Genomic DNA, 27807 nt, shown 5'->3' with positions numbered 1-27807 from the left:
TATTCTCAACAAGTGGTATCAGAGCCTGATTTAGCTGATATCTATTTAGAAGGGAGTGCAACCCGCTTCAACTGGGTTATGTGGAAATCAAGAATAGATGACATGCTTTACTAAAGGTGTTAAGAGCAAGCCATCAAATATATCTGATGATAATTGGACCATATGAAGATGAGCGATGTTTTTTGGCAAATAAATCTATAACTGCATTTGCCTATGACGATGATAGTTCTGATCAGGGGGAGCCTAATCAAAAGAAGTTTGATCAAGAAGAGCTTAATCAAAAGATGTTCCATCAAGGGAGTCTGATCATGGCTACTGTGATTTGGAAAGCCTGGTCATGAGAAGTCTAATTAAGATGAGCTTAGTCAAAATAAGTTCAATCAGGGAAAGTCTGATCATGAGTAGTTTCAATCAAGATGAGTCTGGTTATGAATAGTTCAACCTGGGGGAGCTTGGTTATGAGTAGTTCGATCAGAAGGAGCCTGGTTATGAGTAGTTTAATCAAGGGGAGTCTGGTCATGAGTAATTCAATTAGGGAAAGCCTGATTACAAGAAGTTTGATTAAGAGGAGCAATCTTATTTTCGTATACCTTGCTCATGGTCTGTAGGGAAGATTATTGGGTTTTTCCAGCCCATGATTAATTGTCCTAAGATTATTGGATATATAGTCTTATGATAAGCTAATATTTATGTATATTTTTAGTGGGGTTTTGGTACATTACCGTACCAAATATTTGGTACGGCAAAATCTATTACCATTACCGTACCAAACTTTCAGTATACCGAATATCGGTATACCAAATAGTTTGGTTGGTATGGTATACCATTGGTAATTGCCACTTTGTTTTACGCCACTCAGTTTGCCCAAAATCTGATATTTTTTAATTAATGTAGAAGTGTAAAAATATATATAAACGTTTGTAATGACAAGCGTTACAACTTTCTTGAAGAGTTTAACTTTGAAATTCGCCATTATAATCATATAAATCATAGATCAAAATTTAACCGTTGATTGTTGTTTACATTTACGCTTCATTTTTCTCATCAAATTTTGTTTTTTTTTTCGGATTTTCTTTTTTTGAAAACATGTTCTATTAGAGGATGCAGGAAAATGAACGGTTTGGATCGCTGATATTATGTTCAGAGTTTTACGATTAGTGAAAATATTGTTTGATGTTTATAAAGTTTCCACAAAGTATATGACATCGACTCATATTTCAGTTAATCGTAAATATCGAAACGTGATATCAAAGATTTGAACCGTTCATCTTCTTACATCTGCCAGATGATCATATTTTCAAAAAAGAAAATTTAAAAAATGAAATTCAGTAAGAAGAATAAAGCGAAATGACAATCGATGGTTAAATATAAATTGAAGGTTTATGGATTATGGATTATAGTGTTGGATTTTGAAGCTGACCCCTTTATGAAAGTTGTAAAGCTTGTCACTATGAGTGATTGTATATATTTTTTTTTACAATTTTACACTTACAATAATTATTATTAATTTTATTAATTTTACCCTCAAATAATTATATGAATAAATAAATAATATAATATTAATAATATTGGTAGGTACGGTATACCACCGCTACTGGTTTTGCATACCAGTACTGTACTGAAACAGTATAGTTTGGTACAAATACCGTTCCATTACCAATTGGTACAAATTTTTGGTAACAATTTGGTATGGTATGGTTGGTCGGACGGTTGGTACGATAATTTGGTAAAACTAGCAGCCAAAACTGACCAGAAAGCATTGAGCAATAAATCCAATAAAACTAGCAGCCAAAACTGATGAAGCCAAGAAGAAGCCAGTTGACACCTATTTAAATATCAGATGAAATGGAATTAAAGATGAGGATTAAGTGGGAGTAATTGGCATAAAGGCTGCCCAAAGAGTTACAATTGTTTTACCATTTCCTCTCACTTATTATCATCACTAAATAGCTGTTAGTGGGGTAAGTTATGGAGAAGAAACTAGGGCAAGCAAGAACAACAAGGTTGCACGTTGCAGCGGCAAAGGGAGAAAAAGGGAAAAAAAAATAGAAATAAAAAGATAGAAAAAAAAAAAGGGAAGGAAATGAAGGAGGAAATCTTGGCATTCTTTTCTTTAGGTTTTATCTTCTCAAACTTATATCTTTATTTTGATTTTATTTGAGAATAATGTGTAACTAAATTTTTAGTAGTTAGGGGCTATTTTGAAGCCCCGGATATGATTGCAAGTTTGTTATGACATTTCGTTTGAACTACTTTTATGAATGGATGAAAATTGGTTCACTACTTGTCCCATTGATGAATTCTTTATGTGTTTTCTACGGATGCATACTTAGTAAGCATATCTAGGATTCTAATGCTATGAACATGTGTGTTCCTGCCCTTGTCGAATGAGGACCTATATATGTTCTAGAGTAGTACTTGTTAATTGCAATTAACATGTGAACCAATTTCTAGGATAAGTAAGACAACACTAGTACTTACGATGCCTTATGATGACTCAAACTCTTTTCGTTCTTAATGATTTCTACTTGTTAAATCTATGAACACGCCATTCTAAATTGCATGTTAGGGACCAAGTTAAGTTGAAAACGTCATTCTCTTAACATACTACATAAGAAAGAGTAATATGTTGAGTTCTAACATTGAGCCAACTTGAGCATCTCCATCCAGAAATAGAAGGAATTTGAATGAAACATAACATGTTTGCATGATTATTTGGTGGTGGATAGCAATTCCCCTAACACGTTTTTCTTAATTTGTGAACTACTTAAAATCTGTTTCTGTTCTATTTTTGTTCAATTTAATTTAAATAGCAAATCAACTCTAAAAATCCCAAAAATTTGTGTGAGTGTAGCTTTGTGTGTCTAGTGTCTGCATGTAAAATTTCGTAGACTTTAGATCAATATAAGTTAGTCTAATAATTATTTTTCGGTGGCTGGTCAGTATGGACAGTAACCCAGTTTTTGTGACATTTTAAGTAATTGGATAAAACAATCTTCTGCGGAAAATACCCTTATGTTCATATGCTACAATTGACAAATCTTTGTGTTAATAAGGAAAATCAATAGGACATTTGTGTGCTACTTTGTGGTGTGCTTTTAATCTTATCATCTTAGAGGTTTACATTGTTTTCCCAATTGAAGTTGTTTCTCAATTGGTGTGGTTTTCCCAATTGGAGTTGGTTTTCCAATTGAAATGGTTTTCCCAATTGGAGTTGTTTTTCCAATTAAGGTTGTTTACTGATAGGAGCATATTTATGCGACTTTGTTAGTTTAATTCCTCACATATGTTGTTAGTTCATAGTTATTTTGGTATTTTAAGCTATTTTCGTATGGTTGTAGGTCCAAATGGTTAAAGTGGCAAGAAAGTGCATTTTGGAGCAGTTTTGGGCATTAAATGGATTGCACATGCTTGGAGCAATATGGATGGACGAAATTGAAGTCCAAAGGAGTCTAGAAATCTGCTAAGAAGATGGAAGAAATTAATTCAAGACTTGGAAGAAAAGGAATCAACTACAAAGAAGGAAACATGAGTCAAACTTCCTTATTTTGACTTAACTTTCCTAATTTTTTCCTACCTAAGTTTCAGCTGCCAAAAAGGGTTCCTAATTAATTTAGGACACTTAAATATATGTCTAGAAAACTTATTCCTACTTCCTAATCCATGCCGCACCTATCTTTTCTAGATTTCCCTTTTTATTGCAGCCACATTCCCATTCTCTAAAACATCATTGCCGCAGCTTTCCCTTTCCCTTTTCCCAATTCCTTGCTGCTTATTTTACTCCCTTTTTCCCTCTAAGAATTCTGATTTGTTACCCTTTTCTTGGAGGATTTGGAGTCTTAATACATTCCCAAATTAATTACTTATTGCCTTAACCTTTCTCCCTCTATATATACATAATCTGCTGCACATATTGGAGATTCTAGACAGCCATACACATCTATACGAATTATTCCTCATTCTCCCCATTCATTCAGCCATCATCCACCCTCTACCACCATCCAACCTATCCATCCATCACCATAATTCATACCCAAACACCCTTGTGCCGCAACAAAGAAGCAGAAAGAAGAGAGGAGAAGCCTTGGACGTTTTGGCCATTTAAACTTGGATTGTTGGAGCGTTTCTAGGTGTATTCAATCTTTGTTTTCAATGTTTAATTTATATTATCTTTGTTTTGTTGTAAACATGAGGAACTAATTTTGTTTTGGCTAGAGGAGAGTTTGAAACCATGATTATATTTGCAATATGAATTGATTAATTCCAGTTGTGATTTCATAAATTGTGAATGCAATTTACTTAACCGTTTGATGGATAACTTGTTCTTGTTTGTTGATTAAGGGTGCACACTTAATTTGCATGCTTGAATTTGGTGCTAGAATATAAGGGAGTTTCACATAATCGTTACAAACTTATGTTCACAAGTAGTTAAGGTTGTTTTCACAATCATGTTAAGTAAATTCCTAGCATGTGTATCATGATGTCATAGTTACAAGTGCTTTGTCAATACTTATGATTTTCATAGAACGTAATGATCTTTGATTGTATCTCTATTATGATGTCATGTAGGGAACTTTTGAAGAATGCTTTGGATTGTCGTATGATGTCATCCAATCCAATAACTTAAGGAAAATCTGAGGGTTAATTAGTGATGTCACGGTTAATCTGGGGTGTTGAGGTTCATGGTTTATCGAAAAGCAACTGGAAATCAATTTGTATGCAAGTGTGTCATGTGTGGAGAAGGACCCTCTAGCTAGCTACTCACCCATCCATATTCCCAAATTCGTCCAAATCTCTTTTAAGTCTTTTAGTTACTTGTTTTTATCTTAATTTCGTCAAAAACCCAATCCCCTTCATTTAGTTGTGTCAAATCTGTCCTAATTGTGATTTTGAGTGTTTTTTAGTCAAAACCAATTCTATTTTCGTCCAAATTGAGTCATAGAGTCTAGTTTGAGTCTATTTGCTTGTTTTGTGTTGTTTTGAGTCTTTTAAGTTTGTTTTGAGTCATATAAGTTTAGTTGAGAGTCTTTGAGTTTGTTTAAGTGTTTTTAAGCATATTTTTGTATCTTTGAGTCAGTTTTCATTAGATTAGCAATCCCTCCTAATCCCCGGCCTAGAACGATCCCTACTTATATCTATACTACAATTGTAAAAAAAAAGGTTTAATTTGAGTGCTATCTTTTATCACATCATTTACCCAATTAGAGTTTGAGTTGTTTACCCAACCGAAGTTTATTTACCAAATTTAAATTGTTGCTTACCCAATTTAAGTTGTTTTCCCAATTGTTTCTCAATTTGAGAAAGATTTATAACTATATTCCATTTACAATTAGTAATCCTTATTGAAGAAGACTTTTATTATGTTTATATAAAGGGGCTATTATACTAGTTTTGAATTTGGAGCAAAGCAATAATTTGTATACCACTCAAGGACATAGAGTAAGAGAGGAGCTAAATGTGTGCAAGAGTTAAAAAAGAGATAAGAGTATATTTCTTGCTCTTTTTCTTTCAAGTTTTCATGAAGTATTAATCCTAGAGGCTTGGGTAGATTATCCGTTGTACTCATTATTGATATGCTATAAAAGATTGTTGTTGTTGTTGCCTTGTGGAAGAGGTACATATAACCGAACCACATAAATTTTTGGTGTTGTTTATCTTGGTTATTTTGTTTTCGATTTCTCGAATTTGTTCTGTTTTTCCCGTTCTTAAATGTAATATTCACAACAACACTCCAATAAGTAGCAAGAACAACTCTAGCCCCGGATCGTAAATACTTAATTGTTAATATTGCATCGGATTGGAATCTCTGTTATTCCACTTTTGCAGCAAGCTCCTCCCTTTGGAAATTTTCTCAGAGTCTGCAAATGAGGCAAGGAACTCAATTTTCCTCCATTGGCCTAAAACAGCAAAATCCAATTGAAAAATAATCACATTAAACATAAAAAAGAAGTGCAATTTATCTGGTGGATTAGAGTTTTGAGTAAATTACCTTACACTTAAATGCTAAATTAATGGTAAGGAAATTTGCTCTAAGATACACCGAAACAGTGACGTTTGGGAGAAATGCATGAGGATGTGGGAAAGAAGTTTGGAGAAGAATTTGAGAATTTGGGAGAGTTGGGGGTAGGGGTGGGCAAACAGATAAAGGAACCACGAGTCGGGGCAGGCCGAGTCCTAAACCCTAGAAAAATGGGGTCTGGACCAACCCGTTTCTAATTATAATGAACGATCGAGATTGAATGATAACCTATCGTCCAATCTGAACTGTTAGTTTCTAATTTTTCTACCCTAGTCATCCCAAGTCCAGGTTTCTAGAATCAGTCTCACTCCCACCTCTTCACCATCTGTCACTCTTTCGACTCCCTCGACTATGACGACATCCTAGAGAACCCATCCCATCACTGCCGTTGCGACCAACGGCATCACCCATCCAGCCATCCTTCTCAACGACACCCTAGAGAACCCAGGTCCTAAAACCACGTTGGCTCGATTCTTTCCTCTTCAACAACACCACCGCATTCGCGACCACCATCACCCCCATCAGCTCCGTCGAGGACACTGCTACCAACCATCATCTCTCTAAAATTTAAGTAATTTTGAATTAGGGTTTTGTTATTAATGTGAATTTCTAGTGTAATGATTGTAGGGTTTTTAAATTAGGATTTGTAGATTGATGAATATCGAGAATTTTTGTGGGTGTTGATTTTACTGGGTTAATTTGCCCTCCCATTGGGTATTGGGTATTGGGTATTCATTTTCGTGGGTGTTTGGGTTATGGGAGGGAGGGGCAAAGGGCTATAACCGATGCAGGTCAAGAGCTAATATTGAGTTGAGCTACCCATTCCTCCGTCTCTTAAGCTTTAAATATTCGCAAGTAATGTTTTCGTTAATTTACATTTTGTGATTTAAGTCATTGCAAATGATCATTCGTAGGTAATCGCATTATCATTTGTTTATTCTATTCATTTGTTAAAGCTTAGTTTGAATATTTTCCCCTAGTATTGTTTGTTGTATTGAATTGCGGAGGAATTATTTTTAAACTAGTGTCGTTGTTATAGTACATGGATAATAGATGAAATTGTGGTTTGTTGATATTGTCGGATTCGCAATTACGGTTTATGATTTTGGTTATTTTTCAAACAGCTCCGCGTAGTCGTTCTATGTATTCTGTAGTTTCTATTTACAATTACTTAACAGAAGGTGGTGCTTTGTTCATGATATCATCCTTTGTATGATGTGGGGTTTAACTGAAGCGAAAAAATTGCTGGAAGCATTTGATTTACTCGAAGTTAATTGTGAAATTGAAACAACGAAATTTGTTCTTGGGGTGGGGAATAGTTGTCACATCCCGGCCCGGGTGGGACCACTTCCCGGGCCCGCTCCACCACCGTAGCACGATATTGTCCGCTTTGAGCCCCCACCACGCCCTCACGGTGCCCGACGTCCTCGTCAGCACACACGCGGCCGGGGTTAGGCTCTGATACCAAATTGTCACATCCCGACCCGGGGCAGACCACTTCCCGAGCTCGCTCCACCACCGTAGCACGATATTGTCTGCTTTGGGCCCCGACCACGCCCTCACGGTTTTGTTTTTGGAAACTCACGAGCAACTTCCCAGTGGGTCACCCATCATGGGATTGCTCTAGCCCCCTTCTCGCTTAACTTCGGAGTTCCTACGGAACCCGAAGCCAGTGAGCTCCCAAAATGCCTCGTGCTAGGTAAGGATGAGAATATACATATAAGGATCACCCCTGGGCGATGTGGGATGTCACAATAGTTTCTTGTGGTTCATGCTTTTACATGATTAGCTCCTGTATGGAAATTTTCCAGGATGAAAAAACAACTTGTATTTAAGAGCTACTTGCTTCTTTTTCTTGGAAAGAAGCAATATAATTACTACTACAAGATAGGGAAATGAGCTAGATCACTATGGTTATTGCCTTGCGTTAGCACTCTGCACTTCCATTTTGTGAATTCCCTTGAGGGCTTGTGGGCAACAGTTTATAATGGCACTCTCCATTGTCTTGCGATTATGCAATAGGATTCTTTTTTTTTTGTTGGTAAATGCAATAGGAGTTCGAGTTCTGCAAATGCTTTGCCAATGTTTTCCTTGTTTGATACACTAGGATAAGTAGGCTTCTCCTCTTACTTTGTCCCAGAAGACCACGGATTCATCATACAATAGAACCTTAATGACAGACCGAAGAGTGCGCTTGTGAATCTACAGTGGAATTAGATAATTTATCCTGTTTTCTGTGTTTGTATCGCATTTTGTAACTCTTATAAAGAATTACAGGCCCAACCTTGTTCATATGAAAAAAAAGTTATTGCACTAGACAACGCGTTCTTTGTAATGTTTGGATTGTATGTGAATCTGTGCAAGGATTGAATTTGTGCAAATTGTAAAATTGCATACTGCACTGGTAGTAAATATGTGTTGGGAGTGAATATGTGCAAATTTTAAGTTTTTTTTTTTTTTTTTTCACAAAAAAACCAAAAGGCCCGTGAACCCGACTCGACCCGTCTTTTTTAAACTCAAGTCCAGTCCAGTCCGGTCTTTTCAAAATTGGTCCCGGCGCGTGCCCAACACTAGTTGGGGGTAGAGAGGGTTGCATGAAAAGATGACGTGTCGTAAAGAATGAAACGGTTCGTAGCAAGAACTGATTCATAAGACGGCATGTAGTTTCCCAGGTATTAATTCGCAGCTTCTACAAAGCGAAGCAAAACGGGGAAGAAGCTCTCAGTGTGGGCTGGAGAAGAAGAGCCAAACGACAATTCGTGCTTGCATCGTTAACGACGTCGTTTAGGGCCGATACCGGAGTTCTAGCCTGCTCGAGATCGCAGCCAAAATGGCGATGAGTTTGGGCTTCGTTGTTGGCATCTTAGGCGTTGTAATTCTTTCTCATGCCGCTTATTCAACCGTTCAATGTAAGCCCTAATCTTCTGTATATCTATATGTCTATGTGTGTGTGTGTGTGTGTATGTATTTATAGATCGATTTGCAGTAGTTGAGTAAATTTTTTTTAGGGTTTTTGTGTGATTGAAATTGGACTGGTTGATTGATTTGATTGCAGACAGAGGATTGTTGAAGATTATGGAGGAAGAGTTTCCAGGACCTCCATTGACTGTAAGATTTAGCAAAAACAAATTCTGAAAATTGTTCTGATTGTGTTTTAGGTGCTTATTTGTCTAAAAGGATTTGTTGTGGATGCAGGTGGTGGTTGAATTGCTTCTAGGGTTAGCGTTCTGTATGTGGGCGGCACTTACTGTCCCGGGCACGTTTCTTTCGATTCATCCCCATTCTGAAGAGAATCGGTATGTTTATGCGTTTTATTCTGTTCAACATATGACTTAGATTTGAGTTCAAGGTGTGATTGGACTTATTTTCGATTGAATTGAAAGTTGAAGTAAACTGTAGTCATTGTGTTATGCTTATGCACTTTGCATATAATATGGTCTAGAATATCATGTTTGCGAATTTGTGATTTGGCAAGGACTGGATCGAAAGAAGATCTCAACAATTTCAAAATTTATGTTTGATTCAATGTTTTAAAAGGCTCGCCTCAGGGCGCGCCTAGGCGCCCTCTGAGGCTGGGCTTGAGGGAGTGGGCGTAAGGCTTTGCCGGAGCCACCTAGGTGGCGGAATGAGAGCCTCAGGGCTTTTTTTATTTTTTATTTTATTTATTTTTTTTAACTCCCAAACCCAAATTTTGGGTAGGGTTTTAACTACCTCATACCTCTTCCTTGCACTATCGTCTCTCTGCCTTTTTTTTCTGATTTTTTTTTTTTTTTATATAATGGATGTGTGTGTTGTCTGCATGCATTGTTATATGTGTGCTCATTGTGCTTTTCATCCCCTATTTTATATATATATATATATATAATATAATATATGTCTATATATGTGTGTATATATATGTGTGCGCTCAGGATGATTATTGGTTAATAATCTTTTTTTTTTTAATATAATATAAGTGTATGCTCAGTGTATGTATTAAAAAATTTAGGTCCTGTGAGGCTTCGCGTCATGCCTCACGCCTAGGCCGGGCTATCCCTTGGACGCCTCGCCCACGCCTCACTGCTTTTAATACACTGGTTTGATTATAGTCAGATTGAGAAAATAGAGACCATAAAGAGAATTACGGGAACTTTGAATATTCCCTTGTGATTGGTTAAGGTGAAATAAACAGAATATGTTAATACTTTGGGAACTTTATTAAATCTTAACTTAATTGGAAGATAGACTTTGAGAAGAAAACCCTGGAGTTAAATCCTTTTCTTTTATATTTTCACCAATAATAGGATAATGGAAAGACAAAGGCCGATTGGATTGAAATAAAGAGAATGTGTGTTGAATGAAAAAATGGATGCCAACTCAAAATTTTGTCCAAGTATTATCTTCTTCCACCAACTTGGACAGATTTGGAGGTTGACATCCATTTCTTCAAGCGCAGAGGGTAGTTCTTTGCTTTCTCGATTATCGATAAACCCAACATAGGCTAAGAGTGGAATTTGTATATCTCCTTGTAGTGGGGCTTGTGGATAAGGTTATTAGCTGTTGTTCACATGTCCTTCTGAAGATTGTGGGGTAAAGCTCCCTTACAGATTGAAAACGGAACTTTCTTTCTTTAAATTTATTGTAAAGTAAGAGAGAATATTCTGCAGTTTTTTGGCGATTCAGTACATAGTTTCACATTCTTAGTTAACTGAGAAGTTAAATGCTATTCAAATGGGAATGCACTGACATGCTCCCTGTTGTTATTGGTGAAACATTTTGCAAATATGCAAATGGGAGTTATCTGAAAAAAACAGTCGACCACATAACAAAAAACTTATTATCGAGATAAAAATGGGACGTGAGAGTAGTGGGATAAAGGGAGGGAAGTTTGTAAAGAGATACAAAACGTAGGGATTAAAATCTTGAGTTTAGAGACAAAAAAAGGCCGTGTGCAATATAGCTTTTAACTTTCTTTAACATAAGATGATCATCAATTTACGTAATGCATATAGAAGCTGCCCTTAATAATTTTGGGCAACTATTTTCTCTGACTCTCTTATAAAAGATAATAGTTAAAGGCAACCTACGAATGAGCCTGATATCGGACTTCACTTGTAAACTATCTGGGTTTGTTTAGTAGTTGGGAAATATATTGTAACCCGCTTTGCATGGCCAGATACTGTAAGGTTACTTGAAGATGTGGTTGACCTTAATTTGTCTCCCATCAGTTATCAAGTTCATTTTCCTTGCATAAATAACTTTTAATGCATCAGTAAGACTGAGGGCTAATCCTTGATGCATATTCATAGAGATGAGTGGATAACAAATGCGTACTCTTCAACATGGAAAGAAGCAGCTATGTTTGCGCTTTTTAGGCATAAACTTTGCAAGAGAAAACTGTGTGAATGAAATATCTCAGTTGCTATTTATTCCACGGTTTCAGCACTGGAACTTCAGAGTTGTGTTCAGAGTTGTGGAGTGATAGCTAATTTGACACTGGAAATGCTATATGCAAGATGTTTGATCAGATATTTGACATTCGTTTATATTGGAGTGCAGGATTGTTTCTCTACCAGACAACCTTGACTTTATGATTTTCAACCATCGGGCCAGAGTGTTACCTGTGGAGATGGATTTGAAGCTCAAACACTGAGGTCTTTTCAATCAAGCAAACTGGGACCGATTTTAGTTTCTTTCTTGGCCTTTAAAAGGGTAGAATGGCAGCATTTGGCAGATCAGTTGGCATATGTTTCTTTACATTTTATAGTTGTCTTGGACTGTGCTTTTGTATTTTCTCTCAACATCTGTAGCCCCCTACCAATGACAGATACCTTTAAAATAATTTCAACTTGGAGATTTCCCAGCTTTCTAATTATAATTCCAATGAGATTTGTTTGGGGGCCCATCACCTCGAAGCAGCTATGCCTGCTTCTCAAACTGGAGTTCAAAGACAGATGACTTAGCAACTTATGTGGAAGTGGTTTACTGTCACGTGATGTCGCAATACAATAATGCGCCACAGTAACGGTGAACCTCTTGCAAGCAAGTTGTTGCTCATTTGAATCTCATCCTTTTGCCTATAAAGGGACACCAGTCAGATAAATCAAGTGTTGACTTTGAATTTCCAATCTAAAAGCAGCATGGGAAGTAATTTTCAGACATCTCTTTTCTCCTTCGCCTCACCTCAATTTATCCTTATACGTACATGGCGAGAAAAGAGGCGTGGGAAAACCGCTTTACATTTTTTTTTACTTTAAATGACTACCCAAAAAGGAAATAAAAGTTGAAGACCATGGAGGAGCACATGATTTCTACATGATCAAATCAATATTAGAATTCAATGTGTCAATACAAATATCAAATGGTGGTGAAAAAACTCCAAAAAACAACTTCAACCTAGAAAAATTGGTTCACAAGAAAGCATGGAAATTGAAAGGGAAAAAAAATACATTTACATTACCTCTAACAAAAAAATATGTGAGAGTGGGACTACTAACAGCCAGACTCTACTTGTAGAACAACGAAGTACACAAAAGCCCCACTTCTAAAATCCCTAGAAAACCAGTCAGTCAAATTAATCTACAACTGAGTGAGTTCCTGTGGGTTTTCCATCGACTGTCTAAGAATAAACTCTGCTCTCCTCTTCTTGTCATCCCTCTCCTCCTCTCGCCCGAACCAATATGCCGGTCTTCCGGAACCCTTCTTTTGCAGGCTCAGATCCGAAGATTGCCCCAAAAACTTCTTCCCGCTTCTCAACTTGAAATTCACTGCGGGTCTGGTTTCAGGAAGAAGCTGCCTCCTTTCGTCGTCTCCATCCATCCATGCTCCGCTTTTCACTGCTTCAATGGCGGGCGCAAACGCATCCAAAAGGGAAGAACCATCATTGTTGTTCCCTTTTGCCAATTCATCCGAAAACCGGGATGGCAAAACCACTTGGGATACTGATGCATCTTTCTCCCCCGGCTGGATTGGGGGTTCAAGGAATGGATTACTTTGATCAGTCTCATTCCCCTGTAATAATAACAATCCCTTTCCATCATTACTGCCGTTGCCACCAGCCAATGCCACTGCTGCAGAGGCTACTCCTGAACTAGAAGCCTCTCCATTGCACAATAACCTCTGCTGCAGACTCAACAGAGACCTCTCAGCCTTCCTCCTCTGCCGAGCCTGCTCGATCTTATCTTCTCGAGGATCAGTCTTCCTCTCATTCCACATTGGTGTTTGAATGTAAGTGTGTGGATCAGGGAAAGCCGGCAACCAATTGGGCAAATGCTTACTTGGCGGTGCCTCCCCAAGCTGCTCAAAATTCGGGATCAATTTTCGTTGCTTGATCACTGGAAACCGAGGCAACGGCTGTGCAAACGGGATCTCCTCAGCCGAACCTACATACTCCACAATGCCTCTTACAATCCCGGACTCTGCAAGACAATGACCCACCTCCGCCGCACCCAAAAACCCTTGCGATGACTCCAAATCCTCCAGCGCCCTAATAATATCAAACACATTGGACTCGGTTCTGCCTGCCAAATTGGCGTAAAAACTCGACATCTTCCCTAAGTCACGGAGGTATCGGATGGCAATATCTGCCATGGCGTCCATCGCAGACTCTTTGAAGCTCTGAAACCCAACGCTCTCGCATATCTGCGCCACCGCAACTATCGACACTGCCCGGCCAAACTCATCGGCTCCTCCTCCTCCTGCTCTCCTCGGTACATTACTACTGGGTTGATTCACTCTGCTGCTACTGTCCACATCTCCATCGCTCATATTCAAACCCTCATATCACTCAGCTTTTTCTTCAACTCTCATATTAATCGACCCGTGAGCGCATTCCGGCAAGAACCCACGAATTTCCCCTCCCTTTCCTTCGTTTTCTCGGCAGTCAAACAGAAACATATAAAGGGGGAAAGAAAAATTGAGCTGGACACTCAGAAACCCTAGAAAAAACCCAGAACGCAAAGCTCAAAGATATTCAAAAATTGAAGTGAAAGAGACGCATTTCTCGGAGTCTTGCAGCGAATTGAAGACTCCGGAACACGAATCAGAAGCCCAATTGCAGAGTTCGAATTCAGATTTTGAGAAACATCGCAAACCCTCGAGGAAGGAAGGGAAATTGGGTAGGGTTAGGGTTTGCGAGAGGGAAGAAGGTTCGGAATATGGAGGGAATTTATGAATTTTTTAAAAGAAAAAAAAAATTGAAATTCGATAAATTTCTGGTAAGACCCTACAGCAAAATTGGCATCAAAATTCAAAAGGGAAGGAGATTTGGGGAAACAAAGAGAGAGAAGAAGGCGAGGGAGGTCGATGATGAGAACGGGGGGGTTTGGGTTTACTTTTATAGAGATTTCACCAAACTCGGAGGCCGTATATGGGCCTTTTGGTGGGCTTGGAATATGGATGGGCCTTCTGCTGAGCGGGTTAGGATGATTTATTATTATATTTTTGTTAATGATATTACTATTCTTGCTCTGAGTAATGTGTAATGTTAAGAGTCCTACTATAATCTCTACTAATTAACGAAATCTTCTTTGTCAACCGAAAGATAGTGAAAAGATAAATTAGTCTTCTATCACACAAAAAAAATGATGGGCAAAAATGTAATTTCACAGGTCCAAATTTTACTGTTTTTTATTGAAACCTCACATACAAGTGATGTTAAAATACCTCCAATATTTAAAAAAAAAAAAAAAAACAAAAACCTCCCACTTCCCCTCACGTTCTCTCTCTCTCTCTCCCTCTCTCCTTCTCATTTTCTAAAAAAATGTGTTCATACACACAAAGTGTGTAGGCAAATGCTAGTAGAGAATGAGAGTTATATGAACTTGAAATATAGTGGGCTGAGTCATATTAAAAAAATAAAAAAAAAAAAAAAAATAAAAACTATGTAAAGGGGAGAGGAGATTGTTTGAACTCGAAATGTTGTGGATTGAAAAGTAACATGACAAAATAATTTTTTTTCTTTTAATTTATTATTATTAAGAGAGAGGAGAGAGTTCAAAACTATTATAATTAGGGGTGGAAAAAATTCCCGAAAATCCCGAACCGAACCGAAAAAATCCCGATCCCAAACCAAAAATTTCCCAAACCGAAATTCCCGAAATTTTCGGGATGCTATCCCAAACCAATCCCAAAATTTCGGTATGGGATTCGGGATTGGCTTCTCGATATTTCGGGAATCCCATACCAAACCGAAAATATATATATTAATTATTATTTTATATATATATATATATTTATACATATATATATTATTCTTTTATAATTGATGCTAGTAGTTTCTAATTCATACTCGGCAACCTGGAATGCCCTACACCTTGCATATTTTTCATATTCTGTTTGATATTCATGTGGATTTTATTATTGCTGCTACTAGGGCTGATGATTTCAGAATGCTTGATTCTTTTGTCTCTCAACAGATTGCAAAAAGGGTTTAATTAATTTGAATTTTGACTATGATAAAAATAGTCAAGCATGTCAATGTTCAATTAAATGGTAGTGTGAATGAAATGAAATTCCTAGTTCATGAATGTGTTCTTGAATTATATATTTGAAGAACAATTCATAATTTCATATTTCAATTTGGGATTCCCGATTTGTCCCAAAATCCCGAAAATATTTCGGGATTCCCGAAATTTGGGATTCCCGAAAATTTGGTTTGGGATTGGTCTTCAAATTCCCGTCCCAAAAATTTTCGGTTTGGGATTCGGGATACTAGTTTCGGTATGGTATCCCATACCGAACCACCCCTAATTATAATAAGTTAAAGGTAAAGAGAGTTTCTAACTAGGAAAACATCCTAATCTACTAGAATATTGAATCACATATCAACCATATCCTAGCGTCTCAAACTTAAAACACACCAACAATAGGATTTCTGAAATCCACAAGATTAAATAAAATACAAAGTTCAATTGATATAATCTGAATTTGCTAAATACAGCAGAGAACAACTAGGCTTTATATAGGATTGTCTCCTAATTCTTTCGGGGAAAACATAAACAACACAGAAAAAAGACAAACTAAATTATATCTTATTGCCTGTAAATAAATAATTCCTAATCAAGATGGCTACGCTGAATCAGTTCCCTCCACTTGAAAAAAAAAAAAAAAAAGAACAACTCATCCTCAAGTTGCCTCTGCATACAACGACTCTTCATTAGCATCGTACTCGTAGATATCAACCATGTTACAAGTCCTTGAAATTTATTTCACGTCCCAATTCTGAAATGTGTCTAGAATCAATGCGTGTTGTTTGGGGGTTCAAGTGCAAGGAAAGACAAACAAAATACACAAAAGAATACTGATATTGAAATTCACAAGTAAAGTAAGTTGGTGGTGTCTCTACCCCAAAATTTATAACAATTGTACAACAAAAGCTCATAACCCTCGCTAGGGCAATATACCCTTAGTCTCCCAAAAAGATAGTTCAAAAGGAATGCAAGGAAGATATGAAGGCATAGTCACTCCAAGCTCTCTGAACTTTTCATTGCTACCCTGGAAGTACCCCGTATCTATTATACCCTGTCACCTGCACAATTGCCTCATACACCGTGAGAATGGTGCACCTGACAAAGCAACAACCCGAATAAGCCGCAAAGCTTGTGTGAGTGAAATAATCCAACGTATGTGATAACCATAAAACAAGTCCATCAATCTCAGCATATAAATACCAATCATAAAAAGATCAACAATTCGATGAAAATTCTAAATGAGTGACCCAAACATCCATTTCATAAATATGTTGAAAACTAGGGTTAGAGCGACACAGTTCAGCCGAAGCCTATAACTCCGAAATTTTTGCATTCTAGACCAACAAAATCCAAGGAAGATAGGGTTCCAGACCACTAAATGGAACAGAAATAGAAAAGGACTTCTGGACCACTCAATGTAATCCAGCGAAGATAGAGTTCTAGACCACTCAACGAAACCGAGTAGGAAATGAAATTTTGGACCACTTAACAGGATCCAAGCGGAGGAGGGTTCCAGACCAACTTAACGGAATCAAGTACGAAGCGGGATTTGGACCACTCAACAAAATTCAAACATAACACAATTCCAGACTACTCAACGGAATCGTCTAGAAAGAGGAATTTCGGACCACTCAATGGAACCCAAGCAAAACATTGTTTGTGACCACTCAACATAACCGAGTAGAATTCTAGAAACCTAGTTCGGAACAGCTTCATGGAACTAGACAGGATACGAGTTCTATGTCATAATTCTCATGACAATAGGTTAACGGTCATCTACTAGCCCTCACATTTCACAGACATTTCAAATATTTATAGCAAACCACATTTCATAGAAATAGAACAATGATTGAATTTAAAAGCAATAATTAATAAAAAAACACATTTTGTAAATCCATGCCATATCCACTAAATATACAAGCATGATAATTTTTGGAGTAATAACCAATAACACATATATTAAAGTTGGAATTCGCGCTACGATGCCCTAGCACAACGATTGAGGCGCTTAAGTACAATCGTCGCCTAAACAAATTACAAGTCCGCTCTTAGAATTCTAGTGATAAAACACATAATTCTAGGTTGTACACATGTTGACCCTAAAAATTACAAAGCCTACGTGGCGCGTAGACCGAGTAACTAATGAGCTAACTACGTCCTTCAATTGTATGCGGGGCGTCCCAACTCGTCGGCCGAGAAGTAAAATTTGTTGATGTTATGTTGAGCGCATCGTTGACTTCTTGATATTGCGATTACGGCCGAGGAACGAACACGTCTTGGCCTTCGGGTTCTAGAGCCTGAAGACAAGGCTGCTAATTCTGCGAAGTTCAATATCAAATTTAGGGTGTCGAATGTAGTAACTTGGTAACACCTCGCTTCGCCGAAAAGGCTAATGAGATGACCTCTGCCAATAAGGATTCGAAAATCCTTCTCAACCGAGACTTGGATAGATAGCTAGTCGACCTCGATGCAGTGCTGTTTATCCAAACTGAAGATGCTCCGGGAACGACTGAGTATACGGCAACAATGCTGTTTATCCAAACTGAAGATGTCACCGGTTGCCTTCACAGTGCTGTTTATCCAAACTGAAGATGTGCTGGCAAAAAAAGAAAATAAAAAATATCAAGATGTTTAAGAGGTTTGCACAGTGCAGTTGTGTGTTGAATTGGAGGTCCCTTGAATGTTGCACTGAGTCTTGTATTTATAGTATTCATATTTTCTGCTTGGCAAGGTCTGATAATATTGCAGAGTCCGGCTACAACTCAAACTCGCGAAGCAAAAACTGACCCGTGTCAGAGGCCTACCCTTCAGATTGCTATCCGTGGCTTTAAACCTATCTAGACTTCTAGGCTTATCACATCATAGTCAGAACTCCTATCAATGCCTTGCTTTATCCCATTAAAACTCCCAATGCAACCATAAAACTTTCTTTTCCATGATATTTGGTCAGATGCAACCACACATACAATGTGAATTGCAAATCCAACTTTTGCACGGCAATAGTCTTCAATCTCATCCATATCTCCTTATAGTCCTATCTGACCAACATTTAATTTGCGCCCAAATTTTTGCTTAACTAGATAAAAGTCTCAAAGCTTTGAGATATAGTTTGCATCCCATTTATCTTATATAAAAAAAATTCTTTACCAAAAGATAATTATTATGATAAAACCATAATATTATCTTTTAATAACAAAATTATCTTTCCATCCGCCGATCTAGAACTATGCTCAACCAACGGCTTCGATTGCTCGGGACGATAGTGTAAAATCGGGTCCAAATAACACATCAATTACAAAAGTCAACCCTTGTTCAAAGTTCAACAGTAGAGTCAATAACCGTAGTAATTCAATTCGAAAGATTTGCACGTTAGATTTTCGATCTGTAATTTTTCAAGTAGTCCATTATAATAAATTGGGTAAAGAGTAAAGATTTTTTTACGGTGGTCTAGATTATCTGATATTCCAAACATTTAAACTATTAGATTTTTATTTTAACACACAAAAACTAGAATCTTACATGTCAAAAGTCCGAAATATTCTGTATTCTAAAGTATCCTAGAACTTTTCGTCATGACTCATGAGTCTGTAATCAAAATCCCAACTCCCCTTTTTAAAAGAGAATTGTTATTGGCACTTCAAAAATCTCATTCTACACTCCAAATTTTTTTATATTTGGAAAGAAAAATACATTTGTGAGGAGTGTAGAATAAAATTTTTGGAGTGCTAATAATACTTCTGTTTTAATAATTAATACAGATTAGGAGGGCCCATGTTTGGGTTTTGGGCTCGGGATTTGTACGGGCCTGTTACACCCGTCAGGGCCCAAATATCAAAACTCAAGAGTATATATATCTGCTCATTGTGTTCATGGGAGGTGGAGGATAAGAGAGCGCAGAGAGCAACGGAGAGACTGAGAAATGGAGAAGTACTTCGGTAACGCATACAGAGGCGACCCGGGGGTCCCACACGCCGACCCGGAACGATTTGTGAACATATGGATCGGGTCCGCCGCCTTCTCAGCCCTCACCTGGGTCAATCCCTACATGTGGCAGCTCTCCAATCAGTTCAAGTATGTCACCGTTTTTTGAGTTTTGACGATTATCCAGTTTGTGATTTGGTTGTAATTTTGTGTTTATTGAATTTCTGAATTTATTTTTTTCCCAATTTTGAAATTTTTTTTTGCAGTTGGCATGACAAAGCAATGCTGTTTGAGCAGTACCACTGGAAGAAGGCCATGAAGAAAGGGGAGCCCTACAAATTTAAGGTATGTTTGGTTGGTTGTGTCTCAAAAGTTGAAAAAAAAAGCTGAAATTTTGAAGCTTTCTACCGATTTTTATGAAACCCAATTGGTAATTTTGTGGGTTTTGAAAATTTTGGAGCCCTATAATTTAAGGGAATTTTTTTTTAAAATTTTTTTTTGCTGTTGCAGTGGAACGAGTACATGGACAGGGACCACAGGGAGTCCTACTATTTCAACTGGCCTGTTTACTTCCCTTAGCTGTTTTTACTTGTATGTTGAAATGGGCATGCTCTTGTTTCGAATTCGACTTTGCTGAAACTCTCATAGCATGAAGGGTTATAAGGTTTATTGTGCTTCTTCATTGTAATCATATTCTGTATTGAATCGAGTGCTTAAATCCGAATTTCCTCCTTTGTCGTTGCTAATGCCATTGAGTTGTGTGATGTGATCATTTTTTCTGCAGGTGATTGAGTTTGAAAATGATTTCCGCACGCCCTTTTGCTCCCCATGCACGCCCCTATTTTTTATAGCCTTGGAATCCAGGAACATAAATAAACACGGGCGTGCGGAAAAGTGGTTTGCAAAAATCTTTTCCTTTGAATCTCTGCATTTGTAACGATATCTGACAAGCATCGTAACATATTTTGTCATTCTTATTCAAACATGATGCTGGCCTTTTCGGGATAAAAGTTGCATAAGCTAATGCAAAACTATCTTGATTGCTAGCACATTGCAAGCTATTTGGTACATTTTGGGAATTGGTAGGTGGGGGAAAAATTGTTTAGGTTGAAAAGCATTATTTTGGGTAATTAGCTGCATGATTAAGATGTATGTGAGAACTTTTCTGCGAGAGATTTGTTTGGAGAACTCTCGTAGCTGCGTTACTACAGGATTCAGCTTCGTTCTCTTCTGGACAAGTGAATAATGTCAGTCTTATAAGGGTTCTTAATAGTGTTTTGATTGGGAAGATTGCCACTTAACCTCAGGCGTCCTGTTTGCATAATGTGCTAATAGAAAGGATTATTGTCCTAACGTTTAAGGGAATGAACCCCTCCCTTAACTTCTCCAAGGACAAAAGTCCTTAAGAGTGTCATTGAAGTCCTCTAGCTTAGGTCCTAAGATTAAATGCACTTGGTAAAAAGGGACTGGGATTGCTACTTAGTACTCCAGTCTGGTGGTATTCTTCTTCACTTGTAGGTGAGAGGTCTTAAGTTCAAATCTTGTGGATGACGAATTCAATACCAAATGAGGTTGCCTAGTATGGCTTAGCCGAACTCCCTCTTCCTCTTAGTGTAAAAATATATCGTCGTACTCAGAAAAAGAAAAGAAAAAAAAGGGACTGGGAATTGCTTTACAAAGGTTGTTATCAAAGGTTAGTGGAGCTAGGTTATTCACCTTGAGGCTGTGAGCTTTCTCATTTTCTTGCCAAGCAGTTCTGAATCCTTTCTATGGAATCCATGACTTCATTGAAAGTATTACATTAATTTAGGAGGAGAGGAGTTTTGAACTCGAGATGCATGGTAGAAACACAACACTTTATTAATTAGGATATTGAATCATATGCAAAAACCCATAAAATGTTGGATAATTGCGTTCACTTACAAATCACATAAAAAAAGTAAAATATGACGTTGGAATATAGCCAGTCTACTAGTCTAGCTATTCTCAGTCTCCAATTTATTTAAATAAGCTGTTTTTCAGCTCAAATCTCGTAGACGAGAAATTTGGTTTTTTTCTTTTCAATTTATTACTATTATGAGAGAGGAAGGGTTCGAAATTATTATGCTATCTTGGAAAGGAGTATTAAACCTGAAACGTATGAGTATAAATTCAACATCCTATTCACTAAGATATTAGACAACATGTGATCTCGTGGACAAAATTATTAATAAATAAATAAATGAAAAACAAGTAATGCCCCATGAATTTTGGATGTTATTTCACTCCTCTTCGAACCTTGAAATAGATTTTGAGGCCCCTAAATTTTCATGGTTCCGTTAATTCATCACATGGTTCAATGCATATGACCAACTTATGAGGGCATATTATGTTAAAAAAATGTTACATTCACAAGTTCAATTAGTTTTTATTTTTTATTTTTTTTTATGAAGAATAAATTTATTAAAGCTTAAAACCTCTAAAACAACCGTTTCCTATACAATTAAAATTAAAAGCTTTCATAGCCGAAATCAGAAGACAAAAATCCAAAAATGTGGATTGGCAACATTGAGGCCCACATGAGCTAATGCGTTCATCACGAAATTAGCCTTCCTATAAATATGCTTTCAACTGATATGCCGAAATTCTAAAGCCAACCATTTGATGTTCTCTATGATAGGTTTAAGATGCCAATGAGGCATCCAAACATCTTGCACCACCTGGATGACAAGCTTATAATCCCTTTTCACCATCAACTTATTCACACCTTTGCGCCTAGCGAACAAAAGTTATTCCTTTAAAGCAACGACTTCTGCAACCGAAATGGTGGCGCCATCAAGGTGCAATGCCCCAACACCAACAGGTTGTCCCTCCTCATTTCTTAATAACAAAAGCAGTTGTAGAATGATCCAAACTAACTGACCCATCAAAGTTTAATTTCACATAACTACTTGGAATTCTAGTAAATTAGTAAAAAAAAAAAAAAAAAAAAATTTGTCAAATGATAGATTTTGTTAGATTAGATTTTAGATTAACCATCGACAAGGTTCGAACCCACGCCGTCATGCAAGGGCTCAACACATTTTCACTATTGTGGTAAAAGACCACTTACAATGAATTGAGACTTTTAAGAATGAAGGGTCATTCTCAATTTTGACGAAATAATTACCAAAACGAACTGTAGGAGACATTAACATTAAACATTAGTCATTCATTTATTCCTATATCATTCAATGCTACGTTAGTGAAAATAGAAGATTTAAATAGTTAAAGAAACTAATTCTAACGGCCAAGCCAACAGTAATATTAAATCATATGTAACATTGAAACCATACCCAAATTCAAAATTAAAGGAACTTGCCACTTCCATGTGAAAATTACACTAAAAATAAAAGAAAAAGATTAACATCCCATTATCCACAACCTTTTCAGCTGCCACGGTGCCAGACCAGAACCAGGAAACCATGGCATATCTCCATCCGCCATGTCCGTCGCCCACTTCCCACCCAACCTCACGTCCTGCATTCAAACCATCCATCACTGTCACTACGTCGTCTCGTCATCTCCCTTCAACCCAAAAGCCCACAGCCAATTCCAACAACTGGGTCTCGGAGTTCCGGTCGAAGTCTTTAAATTTAGTGCTCTCAGGGGCTCTCACTCTCGGACTCTCTCTCTCAGGTCAGGCAAGCTTTTCCATGTTTTTGTTATCCTTTTCTTCTATTGCATATAATATAACATAGAACACCAGAAATGTAAAAACTCCATTTATCCTTGTGTAGGAGCAGGAATTGCAGAGGCAAAAGTTGGAGTGAACAAACCAGAATTGCTTCCCAAAGAGTTTAGCCCTGTAATTGATGTAGCTGGCTTCCTCTCTGATGGCCAGGTCCTAATTCATATCTTTAAGTTTCTGGTTTTCGGTTTGTATGCTTTGGTTTCTGTGGACTCACTTATGTTCTGGATTCAATGACCATGAATGTAGTAGTGTTCTGCATAGTTAGTTTGAGTTCATTGAATTCTTGTGTGTTTAAATGTTCTTAACTAACTAGGTATTCTGTCTTGCCAATATAGAACATATCCATATAAAACCATTGTTGCCAATTTAACAAATTTATACATTCAACCATTGTTACATCCGAATCTCTACAAGCTGGGTCTGGACAGAGACTCTAAGAAAAAACTTGGACTACTTGGATCTAACAGAAGACATGACACAAAACCGAGCGCAATGACATTCTAGGATTCATATAGCCAACTCCACTTAGTGGGATAAGGCCTTCTTGTTGTTATTGCACATTTACCCTTTGCCTCGCTATAGAGTATTTTTATTACATGTCGAATTTTGTATGGCTTGGGACAATCTGTTGGTTATTCCGTTATTTTAATAGGAGGTAGAGCCGGTGAGGGTTTTAGCGAGAATGGACTGTGGGTTGAAGAGATTGTGTGAGGGTTTGGTTACTGTTGATGAGGGTGTATTGATAAATTTTAAATTTAATTTTAGTTGCATCTTGTCCTTGACGGTAATTGTGAAATAGGGTATACTTAAAAATTTAAGTTGGGTGTAGAGATACAAAACATGTATTCAAATAGAATTTCCCTTTTGGTTTTTCAATTGTTTTTCTTAGATTTTAGGGTTGGAAAAATTGGAAAACTTGCATGTAAGTTATATTGGGAAATGGGATTTTTTATTTTTATTTTTAAAACCTTTGGAATGAAATCAGAGAATTAAATTGAGCTCAAGTATGATATGTATGGTAAAATTTTTCCAGGAGAAAAGACTAGCCGAAGAGATTGCTGATATAGAGAAGTATACTGGATACAAGCTGAGGGTTCTTGCCCAGAACTATCCTGACACACCAGGTTTGCTCAACGTTTTGTAAGGCTTTGGCATTCACTAAGCAGAGTAGTTTGCTTTTGTTTTCTTGTTTCAAATATGGATTGACGCGAGAAAGTGTTCCCTTGTCATGCAGTCTAACAAGTCAGGTTGCCAAATCGTAAATCAGATTATGTTTGAGATAGTCTGAGAATATCACATTTACATGGCTTTTACAGTTTTGTTTTCCAACTTTTTGCAGGTTTAGCGATTAAAGATTTCTGGCGAGTGGATGATAGAACTATTGTCTTTGTTGCTGATCCGACCTTTGGTATTGAACACATACTCACTGATCTGTTATATTTACGCTTTTCTTTCCTAGGTTAATTAATGTGTCTCTTGATCTCTTTGAGCAGGCAATATACTAAACTTCAACGTGGGAGCTTCAGTTGATCTAGATGTTCCACGCAGCTTTTGGAGCCGCTTGGCAGGGAAGTATGGAAATATGTTTTACTGGAAAGAGAAGGTGAAGTTAGGGCCCTATTCTTTCAATAACTGAAGTTGTTATGTGGTTGTTTGCATTGCAATGCACGACATTTTCTTGAGAAAATAATATGATTGTACCTGCTGGATGGAACAGGGAGAAGATGGAGCGATTGAATCTGCGGTGATGGCAATATCTAGCTGCTTGAAAGAACCCGTAGACGCAAATAATTGCTCTGAGGTAAAATAGTAGTGCAATGAGTACTTACACTGATTCCTTCATTTGCGCCCTGTCAATCTTGTAAAGTAGGATTGTAAATGTTAAAACATGTACGACGACGTTCAAGAGAAGGTATATTGATTCTAAACGAGTTGCTTCTCAATTTGGTCTGCTTTTTTCGAAGCAATGGAGAAATTAGTGACTATTCTTGTGTCATCTGTTTGTGTGACTCTAATAAAATGTAAATCGAAACCTAATTATATGTATTTCAGTTCTCACTTGACATTTTCCATCTCGCGTTCTTGTTTTTCCGACCTAATTATATGTATTTTAGGGTTTACAATGTCGATGCCATTGGTGACAAGATGAGCTGCCATGAACCGAACTATGAATCACATTTTAGCTTCTGTATAACTGTGAACAATTTACCATACAGTTCACTAGAGATCTTACTTCTAGATACAAAGGTTTGGAATTAATACAACCACTAAGTTTATTAGTTAAGGATTAATCTCGAGAAAAACTTCCATTCATCGTATTCCTTGTCATTCTTTCATGGAATAGAGAAGTCTCTTGTTTTTTTGTTTGTCTCGGATTGAACTTTCTAGTTCAAAGTATTGAGTTGGTGGTGGAATAAACTCAAGGCTAGTACAATCAACTTCATAGTATTCACCAAAATGTATGTTCTCTTACGAAAGGTAGGGTTCCACCCTAAAACGTATTTATAATAAAAGACTAACGCAATTTTTTATAAGTTTATGCAAGGCTCTTTAACTTTCTGACGTTGGACAACTCTCATCAATTCCTCACATTCCCGAGGTCCAAATAGATAGGGTCCCATCAATACCACTTAAATATTGAAAGAACCTAATTATGAAAACGAAATGAACAAACCTGTAATTAAGAAGTAATAATATGAAGACAATTAGAATATTCCTTCCTAATAAAAAAAAAGATTAATATAGAGCAACGAAACAAGTGCAAACGGAGCATTTGGCTGGAATTTTCCACCGCCATGACCATTAGTCCATTTCCATGTTCCAATTGTTCATTAAAAAAATAAAACGAAAAGGAAGAAGAAAAGCTCCAAATTTGTTGGTCCTAACCTGGCCAAACACGGTATAAATCATTCCAGTGCGTTTATAAGTACAGATTCGTATTACTATATTCAAGAATTCTCCAATGCCGGTGCTACCGAGTTTGCTTGTCTGGGTGAGCTTTCTACCTTATAAAAATGTTTTAGTTGATTAAGTGTTTAGCTATGTTAAAGAGACCATACTTGTAGACTACATGATGTAGCGATTGATGGTTGGATTATTTTTTTAAATCATTAAAATGAAATCTAACCATCAATCGTCACGTAATTTGATTTATAAAATATGGTTTAAAACGATGGTCTCTCTTGTATTTTTCTTTGGTAAGTGACCTAACCTCTACTTTTTGAAAAAGTTGTGGTGTGAAAAAGCTACTTTGAAGGTAACTTGAAAAAGCTTCTGCGCAAATTGAATTTGAAAGAGGCGGAGAGCAGTTTAATGAAACTTGTTAAAGTACAATAATAACCTGATATATTTTTCATAATCTCTTTATCCTCCCCATCAGCAGTGGCGGATCTAGGAAATATTATTAGGGGGAACAATAAGAATAGGGGCGCAAAATTTTTGAACAGAATAACATGCAAATTAGCATCCATCAAGCCTTAGTAGGCATGAGGTTGTTTGCGAAGTCATATTGCACGCCCGACGACATATGTCAACAACTTCTGATTGAGCATGTCGACTGATGTCAATAACTTTTGGGCGAACATGCCAACATATGCCGAGTGAGCCTATTGAAAGATGCCCATAGCAATGCATACAAAGCCATAAGGTTAGCAACTACCCTGCCCAGTGCCCATAGAGGCAATTCGTCAAGTAGTTGAAGGGCAGCTTTCAAGAGCATTGCAGATTTTCAAAGGGCAGCACCAAGCTCTTCCATGGAGGATTTCTAAACTTGGATGACCCACCTTGCCCCAAGTTGGATCCGCCCTTGCCCATGAACCACCTATCTACCATCTCTTGCAACACCAGACTACCCATATAACCTGGTTTTGTTCGACAAAAAATAGCTTCAGTGATTCCTAGGTCTTGAATCCGATGAGATCTGGCATAGTGAAAGCTAAAGAATATAAACGAAGAAATACCTTTTTTTTCTTATTCCCTCTTTGTTTATACATTGCTGCCATAAGAATCAAAATATGTTCATTGTTAATAAGATAATAATTTTGCATATTTAGAAGTATGTTATTAAATTTAAGAGTATTTCCAAATGAGATGTCAAATATAATATGTCAAAATTTTATTTGATTGCTGGTGAGGCCAATTGAATATCGATGTTAAATCTTCTTTATTTTCAATGGATATGTCAAATCTTTATTTTATTTATATATTGGGCCCCATAGTTAGTTTTCACCCCATGTTGTCAATGGGACCATGCATTAAAAAGTTAGGGTTAATCTTAGTTTATTACTTTGAAATTTCTTGGTTTTCAACATTTCATACATCAAGTATTTTTCGTCTCAATCTGGCACCTAAACTTATAATTATGGGACACTTTCCTACATTCGTTAAATTTTTCATCAGAATCTCTGTTAACTAATGACATAGCGTCCACGTGGACATGTTGCTCGATCTGTAGTTCAACACAATATTTGTCTTTCAATACTTTATAATCTTTCTAGTGTCTTCAAGTGTCCCAATATAGTATCTACTCTTGCAAAAGGTTTAGCATGTTGCAACCATATTATAATAAAAGTATTCATCAAGGCAATTTATATCATTTATTGGTGTTCAGTATATAATTTGTGCTTTACCCTTCCAGGGCTTGCTTTTGAATCCTTCAAAATCTTCTACACTTCATGACACATTATCCTTTGGAATTTATACAGAGC

At 37.1% G+C, this 27807-nt stretch overlaps 4 protein-coding genes across 5 annotated transcripts; 3 read left to right on the top strand and 1 right to left on the bottom strand.

Annotated features, from left to right (window-relative positions):
• The first annotated feature begins 8754 nt into the window (after positions 1-8754).
• Positions 8755-11870, top strand: LOC103965481 (membrane magnesium transporter). The gene is made up of 4 exons (XM_009378546.3): positions 8755-8928; positions 9075-9127; positions 9215-9315; positions 11558-11870. The coding sequence occupies exons 1-4, from the start codon at positions 8850-8852 to the stop codon at positions 11649-11651; spliced, it is 327 nt and encodes a 108-aa protein (XP_009376821.2). The 5' UTR covers positions 8755-8849; the 3' UTR covers positions 11652-11870.
• A 436-nt stretch (positions 11871-12306) lies between these two features.
• LOC103927462 (transcription initiation factor TFIID subunit 8) lies at positions 12307-13765 on the bottom strand. Its single transcript, XM_048567574.1, has one exon. The coding sequence runs from the start codon at positions 13763-13765 to the stop codon at positions 12578-12580; it is 1188 nt and encodes a 395-aa protein (XP_048423531.1). The 3' UTR covers positions 12307-12577.
• Positions 13766-19337: 5572 nt separating this feature from the next.
• On the top strand, positions 19338-20135 carry LOC103927463. Its single transcript, XM_009336388.3, has 3 exons — positions 19338-19539; positions 19656-19734; positions 19900-20135. The coding sequence occupies exons 1-3, from the start codon at positions 19388-19390 to the stop codon at positions 19966-19968; spliced, it is 300 nt and encodes a 99-aa protein (XP_009334663.1). The 5' UTR covers positions 19338-19387; the 3' UTR covers positions 19969-20135.
• A 2614-nt stretch (positions 20136-22749) lies between these two features.
• LOC103965483 (thylakoid lumenal 15.0 kDa protein 2, chloroplastic) lies at positions 22750-25147 on the top strand. 2 transcript variants are annotated; one of them, XM_009378550.3, is made up of 6 exons: positions 22750-23046; positions 23154-23251; positions 24135-24225; positions 24441-24509; positions 24595-24704; positions 24819-25147. In XM_009378550.3, the coding sequence occupies exons 1-6, from the start codon at positions 22833-22835 to the stop codon at positions 24909-24911; spliced, it is 675 nt and encodes a 224-aa protein (XP_009376825.1). In that variant the 5' UTR covers positions 22750-22832; the 3' UTR covers positions 24912-25147. The 2 variants fall into 2 exon arrangements, with proteins under 2 accessions (XP_009376825.1, XP_009376824.1); XM_009378549.3 differs by having other exon boundaries at positions 22758-23046; positions 23148-23251.
• Positions 25148-27807: the final 2660 nt, after the last annotated feature.

This window comes from the organism of the source record quoted next, unplaced genomic scaffold, assembly GCF_019419815.1.
Source record: "Pyrus x bretschneideri cultivar Hongxiangsu unplaced genomic scaffold, Pyrus_bretschneideri_v1 Contig45, whole genome shotgun sequence".
Classification (NCBI taxonomy): Eukaryota; Viridiplantae; Streptophyta; class Magnoliopsida; order Rosales; family Rosaceae; genus Pyrus; species Pyrus x bretschneideri.
The sequence above is the reverse complement of the archived record's forward strand: the minus strand, read 5'-3'. Positions and strand labels throughout refer to the sequence as shown.

Excerpts from the sequence above, each read along its gene's own strand:
- LOC103965483 (XM_009378549.3), top strand. The coding sequence starts at position 22,833 with ATGGCATATCTCCATCCGCCATGTCCGTCGCCCACTTCCCACCCAACC. Across the intron at positions 23,047-23,147 it reads TCTCGGACTCTCTCTCTCAG|GAGCAGGAATTGCAGAGGCA; the intron begins GTCAGGCAAGCT and ends ATCCTTGTGTAG. Across the intron at positions 23,252-24,134 it reads GCTTCCTCTCTGATGGCCAG|GAGAAAAGACTAGCCGAAGA; the intron begins GTCCTAATTCAT and ends AAATTTTTCCAG.
- LOC103965481 (XM_009378546.3), top strand. The coding sequence starts at position 8,850 with ATGGCGATGAGTTTGGGCTTCGTTGTTGGCATCTTAGGCGTTGTAATT. Across the intron at positions 8,929-9,074 it reads CGCTTATTCAACCGTTCAAT|ACAGAGGATTGTTGAAGATT; the intron begins GTAAGCCCTAAT and ends ATTTGATTGCAG. Across the intron at positions 9,128-9,214 it reads TTCCAGGACCTCCATTGACT|GTGGTGGTTGAATTGCTTCT; the intron begins GTAAGATTTAGC and ends TTGTGGATGCAG.
- LOC103927463 (XM_009336388.3), top strand. The coding sequence starts at position 19,388 with ATGGAGAAGTACTTCGGTAACGCATACAGAGGCGACCCGGGGGTCCCA. Across the intron at positions 19,540-19,655 it reads CAGCTCTCCAATCAGTTCAA|TTGGCATGACAAAGCAATGC; the intron begins GTATGTCACCGT and ends TTTTTTTTGCAG. Across the intron at positions 19,735-19,899 it reads GGGAGCCCTACAAATTTAAG|TGGAACGAGTACATGGACAG; the intron begins GTATGTTTGGTT and ends TTGCTGTTGCAG.
- LOC103927462 (XM_048567574.1), bottom strand. The coding sequence starts at position 13,765 with ATGAGCGATGGAGATGTGGACAGTAGCAGCAGAGTGAATCAACCCAGT.